The following is a 16,735-nucleotide window of genomic DNA, read 5'->3' on the forward strand; positions in this document are numbered from 1 at the left end:
GTGCTAGATTGGTCTTTGCACAAACAAGAGAGTATGGCAGAGAAACAAAGAAAGGCCATCTGGAAAAGTGACATCTGCTGCTAGTGTAATATTGTGAAAATAACTCATATATTATTATAATAAATTTTTTCTGGATTTATATTTCTCATTTTGAAATGTTTAAATTTTTAAATTTTTAATTTTTATGGGTATATAGTTCATATATACATGTACAGGGTACAGGAAATATTTTGATGCAGGCATACAATGCATAATAATCACATCAGGGTAAGTGGGACATTTATTACCTCACTTATCATTTCTTTGTGTTAAGAACATTCCAGTGATACACTTTTAGTTATTTGAAAATGTACTATAAATTATTGTTGACTGAAGTAACCCTATTGTGATATCAAATATTAGATCTTATTTACTCTATCAAACTATATTTTTGTACCATCCCCACTCCCCCTGCCTCCCCTCTACCCTTCCCAGCCATCATTCTGCTCTCTATCTCCATGAGTTCAATTATTTTAATTATTAGTGACCGCAAATGAGTAAGAATATGTGAAATTTGTCTTTCTGTGACTGGCTTATTTCACTTAACATAATGTCCTCTAGTTCCATCCATGTCCTCTAGTTCTTACAAATGACAGGATCTTATTCTTTTGTATGGCTGAATCATACTCCATTGTGTATTTGTACTGCATTTTCTTTATCCATTTGTCTGTTGATGTACACATAATTTGCTTCCAAACTTCAATAAATCTAAGAGAGAAGATATTGCTTCAATATGCTGATTTCCTTTCTTTTGGGTATATGCCTAGCAGTCAGATTGCTGGATCATTTGGTAGCTCTATTTTAGTGTTTTGGGGAAGCTCCATACCATTCGCCATAGTGGCTGTATTAATAATTTACATTCCCACCAACACTGTACAGGGTTGCCTTCTCTCCACATCCTTGCCAGCATTTGTTATTGGCTGTCTTTTGGATAAAAGTATACAACTGGGTTAAGACGGTATCCTATTGTAGTTTTGATTTGCATTTGTTTGATAATCAATGATATTGAGCACCTTTTATATACCCGGTTGCCATTTGTATATCTTCTTTTGAAAAATGTCTTTTCAGATCTTTTGGCCATTTAAAAAATAGGATTATTAGATTTTTTTTTCCTCTTGAGTTGTTTGAACTTCTTATATATTCAGGTTATTAATCCCTTGTCAGGTGAATAGTTTGCAAATATTTTCGCCCATTCTGTGTGCTGTCTCTTCACTTTGTTGATTGCTTCCTTTGCTGGGCAGAAGCTTTCTAACTTGATGTGATCCCATTTGTCAATTTTTGCTTTAGTTGCCTGTGCTTATAGGGTATTACTCAAGAAATCATTGCCCAAACCAATTTCCTAGAGAGTCCTTCCAGTGTTTTCTGTTATCAGTTTCATAGCTTGAGGTCTCAGATTTACATCTTTAATCCACTTTGATTTGATTTTGTTTTTCTTTTTTTAGGCAGAGTCTTGTTCTGTTGCCCAGGCTGGAGGGCATTGGTGTGATCTGGACTCACTGCAGCCTGTGCTTCCTGGGTTCAAGTGATTCTCCTGCCTAAGCCACCCCATCACTGGGATTACAGTGGCACACAAACACACCTGGTTAATTTTTTGTATTTTTAGTTGAGATGGGGTTTCACCATGTTGGCCAGGCTAGTTTCAAACTCCTGGCCTCATGTGATCCGTCCACTTCAGCATCCTGAAGTGTCGGAATTACAGGCATAAGCCACCGTGCCTGGCCTGATTTGATTTTTGTGTGTGGAAAGAGATAGGGATCTAGTTTCATTCTTCTGAATATGGATATAGTTTTCTAGGCACCGTTTATTGACGAGACTGTTCTTTCCCTAATATATATTTTTGGCACCTTTCTCGAAAATGAGTTCTATGTAGATATATGGATTTATTTCTTGGCTCCTTTGTGTTCCATTGCTCTATGTGTGTGTTTTTATGCCAGTACCATGCTGTTTTGGTTACTATAGCTCTGTAAGTAATTTGCAGGTAAAGTGATTCCCTAGTTTTGTTATTTTTGCAAAGGATTGCTTTGGCTATTCTGGGTCTTTTGTGGTTCCGTACTAATTTTAGAGGATTTTTTCCTATTTCTGTGAAGAATGTTTTTGATATTTTGATAGGGATTGCACTGAATTTGTAGATTGTTCTGGGTAGCCTGGACGTTTTAATAATATCGTTTCTTCCAATTCATGAACATGGAATATTTTTCCATTTTTTGTATCCTCTTCAATTTCTTTCATTGATAGTTTTCATGGAGAGATTGTCCTCATCTTTGATTATATTTGTCCTCATCTTTGATAATATTTATTCCTAGGTATTTTATTTTATTTGTAGCTATTATACATGGAATCACTTTCTTGATTTCTTTTTCAGATTGTTTGCTATTGTCATATAGGAATGCTACTGATTATTGTATATTGATTTTGTATCCTCAAACTTTACTGAATTTGCCTATCAGTTCGAGTAGTTTTTTGGTGGAGTCTTTAGGTTTTTCCAAATATAAGTTCATATCATCTGCAAATAAAGATAATTTCACATCTTTCTTTCCAATTTGGATACCCTTTATTTATTTCTCTTATCTGATTGGTCTAGCTAGGACTTCCAGTGCTATATTGAATAATAGTGGTGAAAGTGGGCATCCTTGTTTCAGATCTCCTCATTCAGACTGATACTAGCTGTGGGTCTGTTGTATATGACTTTTCTTGTGTTGAGGTATGTTCCTTGTGTACCCAGTTTTTGAGGGTTTTTATCATGAACTAGCTATTCTACTTTAGGATACATTGTTAGGTTGTTTATTGGAAGTTTTTTCACTTTTTTGATGTAGGTGCCTATTGTTGAGTTTTATCAAATGCCTTTCAGCATCAATTAAAATGATCATATGATTTTTGTCCTTCATTGTGTTGATACGATTTATCACATTGAATGATGTGTGTATACTGAACCATCCTTGCATCCTTATGATAAATCCTACTTGGTCGTGATGAATAATCCTTTTAATGTGTTGTTGAATTCAGTTTGCTAGTATTTTGTTGAGGATTTTTGCATCAATATTAATCAGAGATATTGACCTATTGTTTTCTTTTTCTGATGTGTCTTTGTCTGGTTTTGATATAATGGTTAATATTGGCCATTTTTGGAGTAGTTTGAGTAGGATTGGTATTAGTTCTTCTTTAAAGGTTTGGTAACATTCAGCAGTGAAGCCATCAGGTCCTGGGGCTTTTCTTTGATGGGAGACTTTTTATTATGACTTCAATCTCATTACTTGTCATAGGTCTTATTCAGGTTTTGGATTTCTTCATGGTTTAATCTTGGTAGGTTATATGCATCTAGGAATTTACCAATTTCCTCCAGGTTTTCCAATTTATTGGCATATATTTGCTTGTAGTAGTCTCTAACAATCCTTTGAATTTCTGCAGTATCTGTTGTAATGTCCCCTTTTACATCTGGGATTTTATTTATTTGGGTTTTCTCTCTTTTTATTCTTAGTGTGGCTGAAGATTTGTTGATTTTGTTGCCAAAAAGCAACTTTTAGATTAATTAATCTTTTGTATTGCTTTCTTCATTTTAATTTCATTTATTTCTGCTCTGATCTTTATTATTTCTTTTCTTCTACTAATTTTGGGTTTGGTTTACACTTGCTTTTCTAGTTTTTAAGATGGGTTAGGTTGTTTTTTTTTTTTTTTTTTTTTTAAGTTCTTCTACTTTCTGATGTAGGCACTTATAGTTCTAAACTTTCCTCTTTTAGTGCTTTTACTGTATCCCACAAGGTTTGGTATGTTGTGCTTCCATTAACATTTGTGTCAGGAAATTTTTAAATTTCCTTCTTAATCTCTTTGTTGACCCACTGGTCATCCGGGAGCATATTGTTTCATTTCTGTGTGTTTCTATAGTTTCCAAAATTCTTCTTGTTATTGATTTCTAGTTTTATTCCATTGTGGTCAGAGCAGATACTTGACATAATTTCAATTAAAAAAAATTTTAAGCTTCTTTTGTTAGCTAACATATGATCTAACCTTGAGAATGATCCATGTGCTGAGGGGAAGAATGTGTATTCTGCAGCTGTTTAATGAAACGTCCTGTAAATATCTATTAGTTCTATTGGTTCTATAGTACAGATTAAGTCCAATGTTTCTTTGCTGATTTTCTCTCAGGAAGATATGTCCAGTGCTGCTAGTGGGGTGTTGAAATCTCCAGCTATTATTGTTGGAGTCTATCCCTATAAATCTAGTTATATATATATAAAAATATATACCCTCGGTGTGTGGTGCATATATGTTTAGAATTGTTATATCCTCTTGCTAAACTGATCCCTTTATCATTATATAATGACCTTCCTTATCTCTCTGTTTTTTTTTTTTTTTTAGAAATCTATTTTTTCTGATATAAGTATGGGTACTCCCGTTCCTTTTTTGGTTTCCATTTGGATGGAATATTTTTTTCCATCTTTTCATTTTCAGTGTATTTATGTCTTTATAGGTGAAGTGTGCTTCTTATGTGCAATAGACTACTGAGGCTTTTTTTTTTTTTTTTTTTTTTTTTTTTGAGATGGAATTTTGCTCTTGTTGCCTAGACTGGAGTGCAATGGTGTGCTCTCAGCTCACTGCAACCTCTGCCTCCCGTGTTCAAGCTATTCTCCTGCCTCAGCCTCCCGAGTAGCTGGGATTATAGGCATATGCCACCATGCCTGGCAAATTTTGTATTTTTAGTAGAGACAGGATTTCTCCATGTTGGTTAGGCTGGTCTCAAACTCCCGACCTCAGCTGATCTGCCTGACTTGGCCTCCCAAAGTGCTGGGATTATAGGCATGAGCCACCGCACCTGGTCAAGGCCTGTTTTTTAAATCCATTTAGCCAGTCTCTGTGTTTTGGTTGGAGAATTTAGTCCATTTATATTCCATGTTATTATTGATAGGTAAGGATTTAATACTGTCAGTTTCTTATTTATTTTCTGGTTGTTTTGTGGTCTTCTCTTGATTACTTCCTTCTTTTCTGTCTTCCTTTTTATGAAAGTGATTTTCTTTGGTGGATATTTTAATTTGTTGCTTTTTATTTTTCGTGTAACTGTTGTAGTTTTTTGTTTTAATTTAAATACCATGAGACTTGCAAATAACATCTTTTTTTTTTTTGAGATGGAGTTTCTCTCTTGTTGCCCTAGTTGGAGTGCAGTGGTGCGATCTCAGATAACTGCAACCTCTGTCTCCCAGGTTCAAGCAATTCTCCTGCCTCAGCCTCCAGAGTAGCTGGGATTACAGGCACCCAGCATCAGACCTGGCTAATTTTTTGTATTTTTAGTAGAGACAGGGTTTCACTATGTTGGCCAGGCTGGTCTTGAACTCCTGACCTCAGGTGATCCACCCCCCTCGCCCTCCCAACCGGGATTACAGACGTGAGCCACTGCACCTGGCCTCAAATGACATCTTATAACCCATTATCTTAAGCTGATGACAACATAACTCCAATTGCAAAAACAATCAAACTAACAAGCAAAGAGAAAACTAATAAAAACTCTATACTTTATCTCCCCACTTTTTTTTAATTTTCCATTTCTATTATACTGTATATGTCTTGAGAAGTTTCTGTACTTACTATTTTTGATAGGTTCATGTCTTAGTCTTCCTGCTCATCATATGAGTAGTTTGTACACAATAATTAGTGTTATGATATCCTGTAGTTGTCTGTGTATTTACTATTACCATTGAGTTAGGTACCTTCAATGATTTATTTCTCGTTAATATCCTTCTCTTTCATATTGAAGAGCTCTCTTTAGCATTTCTTGTAGGACAGGTCTGGTATTGGTGAAATCCCTAGCCTTCTCTTGTCTGATAAAGTCTTTATTTCTTTTTTATGTTTGAATGATACTTTTGTTGGATATAATTTTCTAGGACAAAAGTTTTTTTCCTTCAGCACTTTACACATGTCATGGTTCTCTCTCCTGGACTGTAAGGTTTTCACTGAGAAGTCTATTACCAGATGTATTGGAGCTGCATTGTATGTTATTTGTCTCTTTCCTCTTACCACTTTTTGGATCCTTTTGTTATCGTTCACCATTGGGAATCTGATTATTAAATGCCTTCAGGTAGTCTTACTTAGGTTAAATCTGCTTGGTGTTCTAAAACTTTATTGTACTTGAATATTGATACTGCTCTCTAGGTTTAAAAAGTTCTCTGTTATTATCTCTTTGAGTAAACTTTCTACCCTGATCTCTCTACCTCCTCTTTAAGCCTAATAACTCTTAGTTTTGCACTTTTGAGGGCATTTTCTAGATCTTGCAGGTATGCTTCTTTCTTTTTTATTCTTTTTTCTGTCTCTTCTGCCTGCATATTTTCAAATAGCCAGTCTTCAAGCTCACTAATTCTTCCTTCTGCTTGATCCATTTTGCTGTTGAGAGACTATAATGCATTCTTCAATTTGTCATTTGATTTTTCAGCTCCAGAATTTCTACTTGATTTTTAAAAAATTATTTGAATCTCTGTTAAATTTATCTGATAGGATTTTGAATTCCTTCTCTGTGTTATCTTGAATTTCACTGAGCTTCCTCAAAACAGCTATTTTGAATTCTTTGTCTGAAAGGTCAGAGGACATATTTGTGTCACTCTGGGATTGGTCATGGTGACTTTTTTGTTTCATTTGGTAAAGTCATGCTTTCCTGGATGGTCTTGATGCTTGTGGATGTTTGTCAATGTCTGAGCATTGGAGAGTTAGGTATTTATTCGTATCTTCAGAGTCTGAGTTTGTTTATACTCATCCTTCTCAAGAAAGTTTTCCAAGTATTCAAAGAGAATTGTGCTTTGATTTAAGTCTTTCGTCACTGTCACCAATCTGCATGAGGGGTCACCCCAAATCCCGTAATACTGTGACTCTTGTAGACTCATCAAAGTACCACCTTAGTGGCCTTCAGTAAGATCAGGTAGAATTTCCTGGATTATACCAGGCAGAGTCTCTTGTTCTCTTCCCTTGATTTCCTCCAAACAAATGGAGTCTCTCTTTCTATGCTCTAAAATTTGGAGAGTGGTGATTCATGCACTCCCATTGGCCAGCACCACTGGGACTGTGCTGGGTCACAACTGAAGCTAGCACAGTACTGGGTCTTGCCAGAAGCCCATGGTGACTACTGCCCAGCTATGGCTGATGTTTATTCAAGGCCCAAGAAGGGCTTTTTAGTCAGCAGATGGTGAATCCTGCCAGTCCTGTGTCTTCCTCGTATGGGCAACAGGTTCCCTTCTGACCCAGGATGGCTCTAGAAATGTCATCTGAGAGCCAGGGCCTGAAAGAGGGGATTCAAGATTCTGATTGGTGCTTAATTTTACTGTGGCTGAGCTGGTATCCAAGTTGCCAAAGTTCTCTTTACTTTCCCATCTCTTCTCCTCAAGCAGAAAGAGTCTCTCCTCGCTCTGTGAGCTGTGCTGCCTGAGGTTGGGGGATAGGTGGCACAAGCACTCCTTTAGACACCCTAGCTGGTATCTCACTGGGTCACCTGCACCCCAAGTCTACTGGCTCCAAGCCCAACACAGCACCAAGACCTCCCAGGAATTGCAGTCCTTGTGGCCTAGACTGCCTTTCAGGTTTATTTAGGACCTGGAGCACTTTAGCCTGCAGTGATGGGACTTGTTGGAACTCAGGTTCTGACCATTTGGGGTGAACTATTCCCCGCTGGCTGGGGCTGGTCTAAATCCTCCCTGTTTGGATGCTGGTTGAATTCTTCCCCATGTTGCTTTTCACTATGTGCAGCATTGACTTGAAATGCAAAACCCCACGGTCATTTCACTCTCCCTTCCCCAAGCACACAGATTTTCTCTCCATGCCACGCAGGGCTACCGGGGAAGGGAGAGGGGTGACATTGGCAATTCAAGACTGCCTTTCTTATCCTCCTCAGTGCCTTTTTCTTTGATATGATGTTAAAATCAGGTACTGGGATTGCTCACCTGATTTTTGCTTCTTTTGAAGGTACTTACTAGTGTGGATATTTGCTCAATTTTATGTTCCTGTTGGGGGGACAATTTGGAGGCTTCTCTTTGGCCATCTTGCTCCATCCTCCTCCCCCGTTACAAATTTCCAGTTTTGGCACTCATATTATGAGGCTGTGAAAAGTTCTGTGGTTAAAAATCCACTTTGATTAACCTGATATTTTCAAATTAATGTGATCATAGAATCATATTTTAATATGACACAACTTCCCGTGGGCCTACTGGGAAATCTAGTAAAAATAAATAATTAGAGGATTCCATCTTCTAATCCTGGCATTTGGTGCAACATCCAGAACTATAATTCTGACTTGACTGAAATTAAATAATTGATGAGAATACTTGGACTAAGAATTAAAACATAAAATATTGTAGCCATACCTGTTTCCTATTCTAGCTCAGAGAATGTAGCTGTAGTCAATTGTATCTCTGAAAGATTTCTAAAAAATATCACCTGCCACCCCCAAAATGGAAACATTGTAATAATCTATGTTCATTGTATGTCAAGTGTGGATAAACTGAATCCCTGGGGTGCTCCATGCCACAGGTGGACTTCTTTTATTTTTTAGGGGGGCAGGGTGGTATAAATTGTAATTTTTTGTTTTTTGAGACAGAGTCTTGCTCTGTTGCCTAGACTGGAGTGCAGTGGTGCAATCTCGGCTCACTGCAACCTCCACCTCCCAGGTTCAAGCGATTCTCCTGCCTTAGCCTCCTGAGTAGCTGGGATTACAGGCATGCACCACCATGCCCACCTAAGTTTTTTTGTATTTTTAGTAGAGATGGGATTTCACCATGTTGGTCAGGCTGGTCTTGAACGCCTGACCTTGTGATCTGCCCGCCTCAGCCTCCCAAATATACAACTTGGAAAGGATTTGAGGCAAATTGTGCCATAAGCAGATTGTCTTTAAGTGGCTAAACAAAGTTTTAAAAGCAAGTAAAGAAATGGTTCTGGTACAGTACCAGCAGTACAAAAAAAGGGTGTACAAGTACCTGGATAATACACCCACTTTGCAATAGTGCAGCTTTTAAGTACATATTGTTGACTACCCATAGTTCACACAGCGTTACAACTCCACACTTCAACAACAACTTGCTGACAGTTCCTAAAGAAGACTACTTTAAAAAAAGGCATAACTCAGATGTTCCCTCATTTGACCAACTCCATGTAAGTTTAGATGTGCAGAAGGGTTTAGATATATCCAGAGTAAGCCACATGTAACGTGTTACTTGATCAATTTTCTAAAAGAAGGTTTCAGGACAATGACAGTAAGATAAGGGAAGAAAACATGGAGGAATGAAGTCCTAATTACTATACATGCATTTTTTTTTTTTTACAGTAGGGAGAAACCTTTTACAGATAAGTTACAATCAAAGAAAAGGCAAATAAACAATTCTGTACAAGAAATTTAACACATTTGTACAAGGTCTTCACTTTGCTTTCATCATTTGTACAAACTCTTTATAGTTTACTTGACCATTGCCATCAATATCTGCTTCCCTGATCATTTCATCAACTTCTTCATCTGTTAACTTCTCTCCAAGGTTTGTCATCACATGAGAAAGTTCTGCAGCACTAATATAGCCATTGCCAACCTTATCAAACACATGGAATGCTTCTCTGATTTCTTCTTCACTGTCTGTGTCTTTCATTTTTCTTGCCATCTTTGTCAGAAATTCAGGGAAGTCAATTGTGCCATTACCATCAGCATCTACTTCATTAATCACGTCCTGTAACTCTGCTTCTGTGGGATTCTGTACAAGGGACCTCACTACAGCTCCCAATTCCTTTGTTGTTATAGTTCCATCACTGTCTTTGTCAAGTAGTGAAAAAGCTTCTTTGAATTCTGCAGTCTGCTCTTCAGTCAGTTGGTCAGCCATGCTACAAGTGCTACCGGTTTCGGAGACTCAACCACACGGACACTCGGCTCGCTCATTCCACTGGGACTAATTCTCCACAGGTGGACTTCTAAACATACATGCAAAACTCTACTTCTAGGAATATATCCTATAGATATATTCACATGTAAAAAATGATATGTGCACTTTTATTATAGTGCTTATTTGTAGTAAAGAATGAAAACAAAGGATCATCAGTAGAAAACCAATTTTTAAAGTATGATATATCCTCTGGTTGTTATTAGAGATGTTCAAATATTTTCAGCATTTCCTGGTTCCATTTTGGTTATAGGTGGCCATGTGACCTCTTTGTCCAATGTTGTAAACAAAAATGACATCTGCCACTTTTAGACTAAATTATTTCATTTCAGTGATTCTTTCTACAGTTCTCTTTCCTACTGCCAAAGTGACCAGATAGAGCCAGATACATTTGTCTGGGTTCCCTAGTAGTGTAGACATGAAATAGAACTTCTGGTCAACTCATGATAAACATGTAGCAGGAGCTAGAAATAAAACTTTGTGGGTTGGGCACAGTGGCTCACGTCTGTAATCCCCACACTTTGGGAGGCCGAGGTGGGCGGATCATGAGGTCAGGAGATAGAGACCATCCTGGCTAACACAGTGAAACCCCGTCTCTACTAAAATATAAAAAATTAGTGGGGCGTGGTGGTGGGCGCCTGTAGTCCCAGCTACTCGGGAGGCTGAGGCAGGAGAATGGCGTGAACCCGGGAGGCGGAGCTTGCAGTGAGCTGAGATGGTGCCACTTCTCTCCAGCCTGGGCGACAGAGCGAGACTCCGTCTCAAAAAAAACAAAACAAAAAAACAACTTTGTGGTTTTAAGCCACTGAGATTTGAGGATTGTTTGTGACTAGAACATATCCTAGGCTATGCTAACATTTAGTTGAATATGAAGCAAGTTTTTAAAAAAAAGTAAACTGTTTATTATGGAGGGATGTCCAATATATATTGTCAAATACCTATTTTTAAGTGGAAAAGTAAAGGTCCAGAACAGTATATATAGTATAAAATATTTGTGTGTGGGGGTGTGTGTGTGTGCTGTGTCTGTTATATATAACATAGAACATCTCTGGAAATATACCCAAGACCCTGGAAATTTTGTCTGTAAGGAAAAGTACTTGATGGAAAACAAACATTGGAGAAGGCCTTTTATTGTATACTTACCTGCATTTTTAATTGTGCGAAAATATGTATTAAAAATTATATTTAGGGAAATATATGTAAAGATTTTATATGAATCCTTCATTAGAAAAACCAAGTTTTACGGCCCCCTCTAAATGCCAGTTTGGCAAAGGTGACATTGAAGTGGGATTTTTTTGTGCCTCTGATTTGAAATTTTTTCACTATTGTTATATTACTCAGGTCAAATCATAAGTAAAGACTAGGAATTAAAAGGAAAGAAAGGCATTAGCTATCTTTTTGGAAAGAAAGTCTGCAAGTACTAATTGATTCAAAATTGCTATTTAAATGTAAATACATGTGTTCTCTGTCCATTATAAAGATGTTATAAAGTTGTTCAAGTTATTCTCTTATATTCCCAAATCTCTATTGTATCTTTAGCCATTCCATTTCATTTTTAACAATTTTCATTTGTACTTTTCTTTATTTCCCTTTAAACAGTATAGTTAGAGGTTTATCTTTATTTTTTGTTTGTCTTTTCAAAGAAACATATATCACTTTTATTCGCCTATTGTTTCATTGTTTCTGTTTCATTAATTTCTACCTTTTTTTTCTTTTCTTTTTTTTTTTTTTTTGAGATGGAGTCTTACTCTGTCATCCAGGCTGGACTACAGTGGCGCAATCTCGGCTCACTGCAACCTCTACCTCCCGAGTTCAAGTGATTCTCCCACCTCGGTCTCCTGAGCAGCTGGGATTACACGCACTTGCTATCATGATCAGCTAATTTTTGTATTTTTTGTAGAGACAGGGTTTCACCGTGTGGGCCGGGCTGGTCTTGAACTCCTGACCTCAGGTGATCCACCCGCCTTGGCCTCCCGAAGTGTTGGGATTACAGGCATGAACTACTGTGCCTGGTCAATTTCTGCCCTTGTATTATCTCCTTCTCTCTGCTTTTAAAAAAGATTTTCTCTGATGTTCTTTTTCCAATTCCTCACAAAGGATGGGAACTTACTGTTTTTAATTTACTTATTTGGATGTGATTTTTTATGATCTTTATTTTGACACAATTTAAAACACAGGCAAGTTCCAAACATAGTATATATAACTTTTCCATAGACTTTACCCAAATGCACCAATTATTTACTTTTGCCCTGTTTGCTTTATCATTTGCAGTCCCCCTCTGTCCACATATATGCACATATTTATGTGTGTGTGCTTGCTTGTGTGTGTGTGTACTTAACTAATTTTTGGTCAGCTTCATCTATCAGTTTTTGAGACAGATGTGTTAAAATCTCACACTATTGTGTGGTTTTATTCATTTTTTTCTTATAATTCTAATGGTTTTGCAGAGTAGTATATTATCAGGTGCATAGATTTTCTGTATTGTTACATGCTTTTTATGAATGTTGCCTTAAATCCTATTTTGAATTATAATAATATCATTTCACTAGGTTTTTTGGTGACTATTTCACTATTATGTCTTGTTTTTATCCCTTTATATTCAACTTTTCTATGTTGTTTTGTTTTAGGATGTCACTTATAAGCAGCATACAGCTAGACTTTGTTTTTTAAATCCAGTTTTGTACTCTCTTTTATAGATGTGCTAAACCCTTTATTTGACCAAGAAAATATCATATGTTATAAACTTTACCATAAATCTGGTGACAGATGAAGAAGGAGAAACAAATGTGACTATTCAACTCTGGGATTCTGAAGGTAGGCAAGAAAGACTCATTGAAGAAATCAAGAATGGGAAAGTCAAAGTGCTCAAACAAAAGGACAGTCTTCTCCAGGCATCAATGCCTATTGATAGGAATATCCTAATGCTTATATTACCACTAATACTATTGAACAAATCTATATTTAGTTGTAAGATTGAATTACAGGTGTTTCAAACAGCATGGAAGAGAGCTTTGCCAGTAATTCTTGGGAAAGTTAACACAGTTTTTTTTGTTGTTGTTTGTTTGTTTGTTTAATGCCATTTTGTGGATTTCTTTTGTCTCAGATTGTGGCATTGCCTGAGGCACAAGCTTTTGGATTTGTAATGAACTGCACGTGCCCAGGAGGTGTGGGGGCTATCTCTTTGCTCTGCTTCTACATGGAACTTTCATGCTGGCCATTTTGATGACTTACACACTAACATTATTGCCCCTGATCACGATGCCTGTCAATTTTATATATACAGTAATATATTAGGGTTGTCAGGTACATTTCATATCCCTGTTTCTAAAATTGTGTCAACACTCCTTTTCATACTTTATCAGTATCAGTTGAAATAGTCATCAAGCGTAGAATACCTGAAAGAGCAAACTTCTTAGAATAATTAGACCTCTGAGTTTTCTTTTAATGTTCATAGGGATTTATTTGACTTTCAGAGTTCGATTAATGTTTCTAAAAACAGATAACCTAGAGGTGCTTTTGTTGAGTCTCTTAGTTCCTGCTTCACATTTCTCATTTGGGCACATTTTTGCTAAAGTTTGTATGCTGTGTCTTCTTGACTGTTGCTATTGACAGTTGGTTGTTAAATAGTTTCTTAGCCCTTGCCATTATTCAGCTGTCTTTTCCAAGTCCAAGGCAAACTTAGCCTCTGTGGCTTCTTTTACAGGAGCCATGTGTTCTGGATGTGAAATGTTACTGTTCCTTTTGGTCTTACAAGGCTAAGAGAAGCTGTACCCTTATCTTAGAAGATAAGAGAAAAAGAAATTGCCAAGCCTAACAATTAAAGCATTGCTGAATTCCTACTCATGCACTGTGGGAGAGTCAAAGAATAACTAAAATGATGTCCATTCATAATCCACTTATGATCTAATAAAAACGTTGACATGGGGTGAGGAAGAATACATGTGTGTATATACTCAACACCATAAATGTTAAGCATCCAATGAGTGCTTCCAACAGTAGAATGCTACACAGGGGATCAGAGGAAGGAGGTAACTTTTCAGTTCTGTTGGTTTGAGAATGTTTTATGGAGTACAATGTGAATATGATATTATTTTGGTAGCAAAATGTAAGATCTTATTAGCTATCCTGGACACTCCACCCCTGACCAGCTGCCATGGTGTATATATAATTATATTAGGTGAGAGTCCACTTAAATCATTAACTATTAACTGAGAATATCTTGGCATGTAGAAACTAAAACTTGTTTTAATGAAGAGAGAGGTCATTTAAAAGAAGTCAACTCCAAAGACTAAGCGCAGTTGGCAAGATGCCCGTGATTTCCGGGGAGGGAAATTGCCCACTCATTTCTGTGGTGGACTCTCTTTATTATGCAAATACAGGGCAAGTAAGCACTGTCATCCTTGCCTTTGGGAAAGGATAACAGACCTTCTTGTGGCTTCACAAAGGCCACCCTTCCCTAGAACTCTCTTGTGTACACTCAGCTGTCTGGGGAGGTGTCAGGGGCATTGGATCTCACCTGCCTTTCATTCTGAGGTTCAGCGTAATTACAACCTCTCTCATAGATGGGAGTCAGCTGACAAGAAAGGATACCAAAGGCCTCCAAGAGGGAACTTCCCTTAGGGAAGGTCGGAAGAGTGAGGAGCTGGACACCATGCCAGGAAGCAGAGTTTGTGCTGCTGGTCCCTGCCCCCGATGACACCTGGGCATAGCAGATGTTCTTAGGGTTAGGAACAGTGGCTGCAGATTGGACCAGAGTTTTAAACATTGCCCCTTTGGGAACTCAGGTGTAACGCATCCTGTACTGAGGTCTCTGCAGCTTTCTGAACTACTTTCACAACATTGGACCAAAGATCCCTTGGATTTGTGAGACCAGTTTGCAGCTTTGCCACAATCGAATCTGAACACTGAGACTTCCCTGTGTACCGGCAGATTTTGCATTTCACTTTCTTTCTTTTTTTTTGTTTTTGTTTTTGAGACGGAGTCTCGCTCTGTCGCCCAGGCTGGAGTGCAGTGGCTGGATCTCAACTCACTGGAAGCTCCGCCTCCCGGGTTCACGCCATTCTCCTGCCTCAGCCTCCCGAGTAGCTGGGACTACAGGCGCCCACCCACCTTGCCCGGCTAGTTTTTTGTATTTTTTAGTAGAGACGGGGTTTCACCATGTTAGCCAGGATGGTCTCGATCTCCTGACCTCGTGATCCGCCGGTCTCGGCCTCCCAAAATGCTAGGATTGCAGGCTTGAGCCACCGCGCCCGGCCTCATTTCACTTTCAGCAGGCATTTGGAAGCAGAATGGCCTCTTTGGACTGAAAAAAATCTAGGTTACTTTAGAACAATTGTGAGGCAGATGCTAAGGTCTCTAGAAAAAAAACTAGGCTTCTTGCTCACCTGACACAGGTAGCTTGAGATGTTATCATTCGAAGGAATAAGATAGGTAATATTTAATCTCTCTTGCTTCAAATTGGTTATACTGATTATAGCAGCTTTGCCAAATCAGTGGGACCACATTCATTTAAAAAGGTTAAAAGATGATGGATGACATTTCTGCAAAAGCCTGGAAAATTTTATTTAGTTATGAATTAACACTTGTCATCATGCAGTTGGCAAGATTTTTAAGATGATTGACAATGAAGAACAAAATAGCTAGTTTCTGAAGGCTTGTCTTTAAAAAATAAAAAAATCATTTAATAGGCAAATAGAGATATCCAAACCAGATACCTAAGGCATCATTCTTTAGACAATTAAGACAAGTTTCTTGCTCTTTGTGGGGTGTGGGAATTGGGTCCACAGTTCACATCATTCATCTCTGAGAAGTGTTTCATTGGCAACATGATTGTGACAACATCTTGTTCTTTGATTAAATGCAGAAAAACAATCACTTCCTAAGTAAGGAGCCAAATAGCTCACTTTTCTGGTCCTGCTGTGGCTGGGACATATTATATCTGTACAACAGTTTTTGCGTGATGATGATGTATGTACCATGATGCTGCCCCTTCAAGAAGAGGAAACATTTTAAGGACCATAAACTAGTCCTTGTACCTCATATAATGCTACCTCCTTGTGCCGTACATTTGCTGCATGCAGACTTTTGTAGGACCAAAGGGAAAATTTCCCCTTTGTTCTCTGAATGTTTGCTGAAAATCAACTGACAAAAGAAAGATTAATTGGAGAGAAGGATACAAATTTATTTGATCATAGTTTTAAGTGACATGGGAGCCTTCAGAATGAAGACCCAAGATACAGGGGAACAGTCCATTTTTATGTTTAGGTTCAAGCAAAATATACCCAGCTGCGCAGAAACAGGATTGGACCAAAACTATATAATGTAATGCTAATAGACTGAGTGGGGAAACCCAGCAAAGCCTGTCTGTCCAGATTTTGTTTGGCCTCTCCCTGGTGCATTCCTTCCTTCTGTGCATTGGGCAAGACCCTCTCTGGAATGAGGGTCTTGAGACCTACAATCAGAAGAAGTGGGTTGGATAATTTCTTTATGGTCTGTTTTTACACAAAAAGTTGTGGGGATTAGAATAATATTTTTGAGTTTCTAGGACCTGCCTTGGGGAAGAAGAATTCCAGTTTCTAAGGCAAGCCTTGAGGGAGAATGTGGGGCCAGAGACAGGAAAGCAAGAGTGGTCAAATCACTTTTTTTCTGTGAGGCTGCTTCTGAGGCCTTCATTTTGGGGTGTCGTTTTCTGAGCCCCAACACTTTGGAGTCAGTGTGTTTCACTGCTCTGCTTTTGCTGTGTGACCGGTGACCTGTGGAGGAAAAATCATTTACCTTCTCTGAGCCTCAGTTTCTTCATCTGTGTGATGAAG

At 38.0% G+C, this 16,735-nt stretch overlaps 1 protein-coding gene and 1 pseudogene across 1 annotated transcript; one reads left to right on the forward strand and one right to left on the reverse strand.

Moving 5' to 3' along the window:
* Positions 1 to 9,178: 9,178 nt before the first annotated feature.
* LOC126961592 (calmodulin-1-like) lies at positions 9,179 to 9,914 on the reverse strand. Its single transcript, XM_050802128.1, has one exon. The coding sequence runs from the start codon at positions 9,864 to 9,866 to the stop codon at positions 9,417 to 9,419; it is 450 nt and encodes a 149-aa protein (XP_050658085.1). The 5' UTR covers positions 9,867 to 9,914; the 3' UTR covers positions 9,179 to 9,416.
* A 1,221-nt stretch (positions 9,915 to 11,135) lies between these two features.
* LOC126960669 (sodium/bile acid cotransporter 5-like) lies at positions 11,136 to 13,737 on the forward strand (annotated as a pseudogene).
* The last annotated feature ends 2,998 nt before the right edge of the window (positions 13,738 to 16,735 follow it).

The sequence above is a fragment of the Macaca thibetana genome, chromosome 8, assembly GCF_024542745.1.
Source record: "Macaca thibetana thibetana isolate TM-01 chromosome 8, ASM2454274v1, whole genome shotgun sequence".
NCBI classification, from domain to species: Eukaryota; Metazoa; Chordata; class Mammalia; order Primates; family Cercopithecidae; genus Macaca; species Macaca thibetana.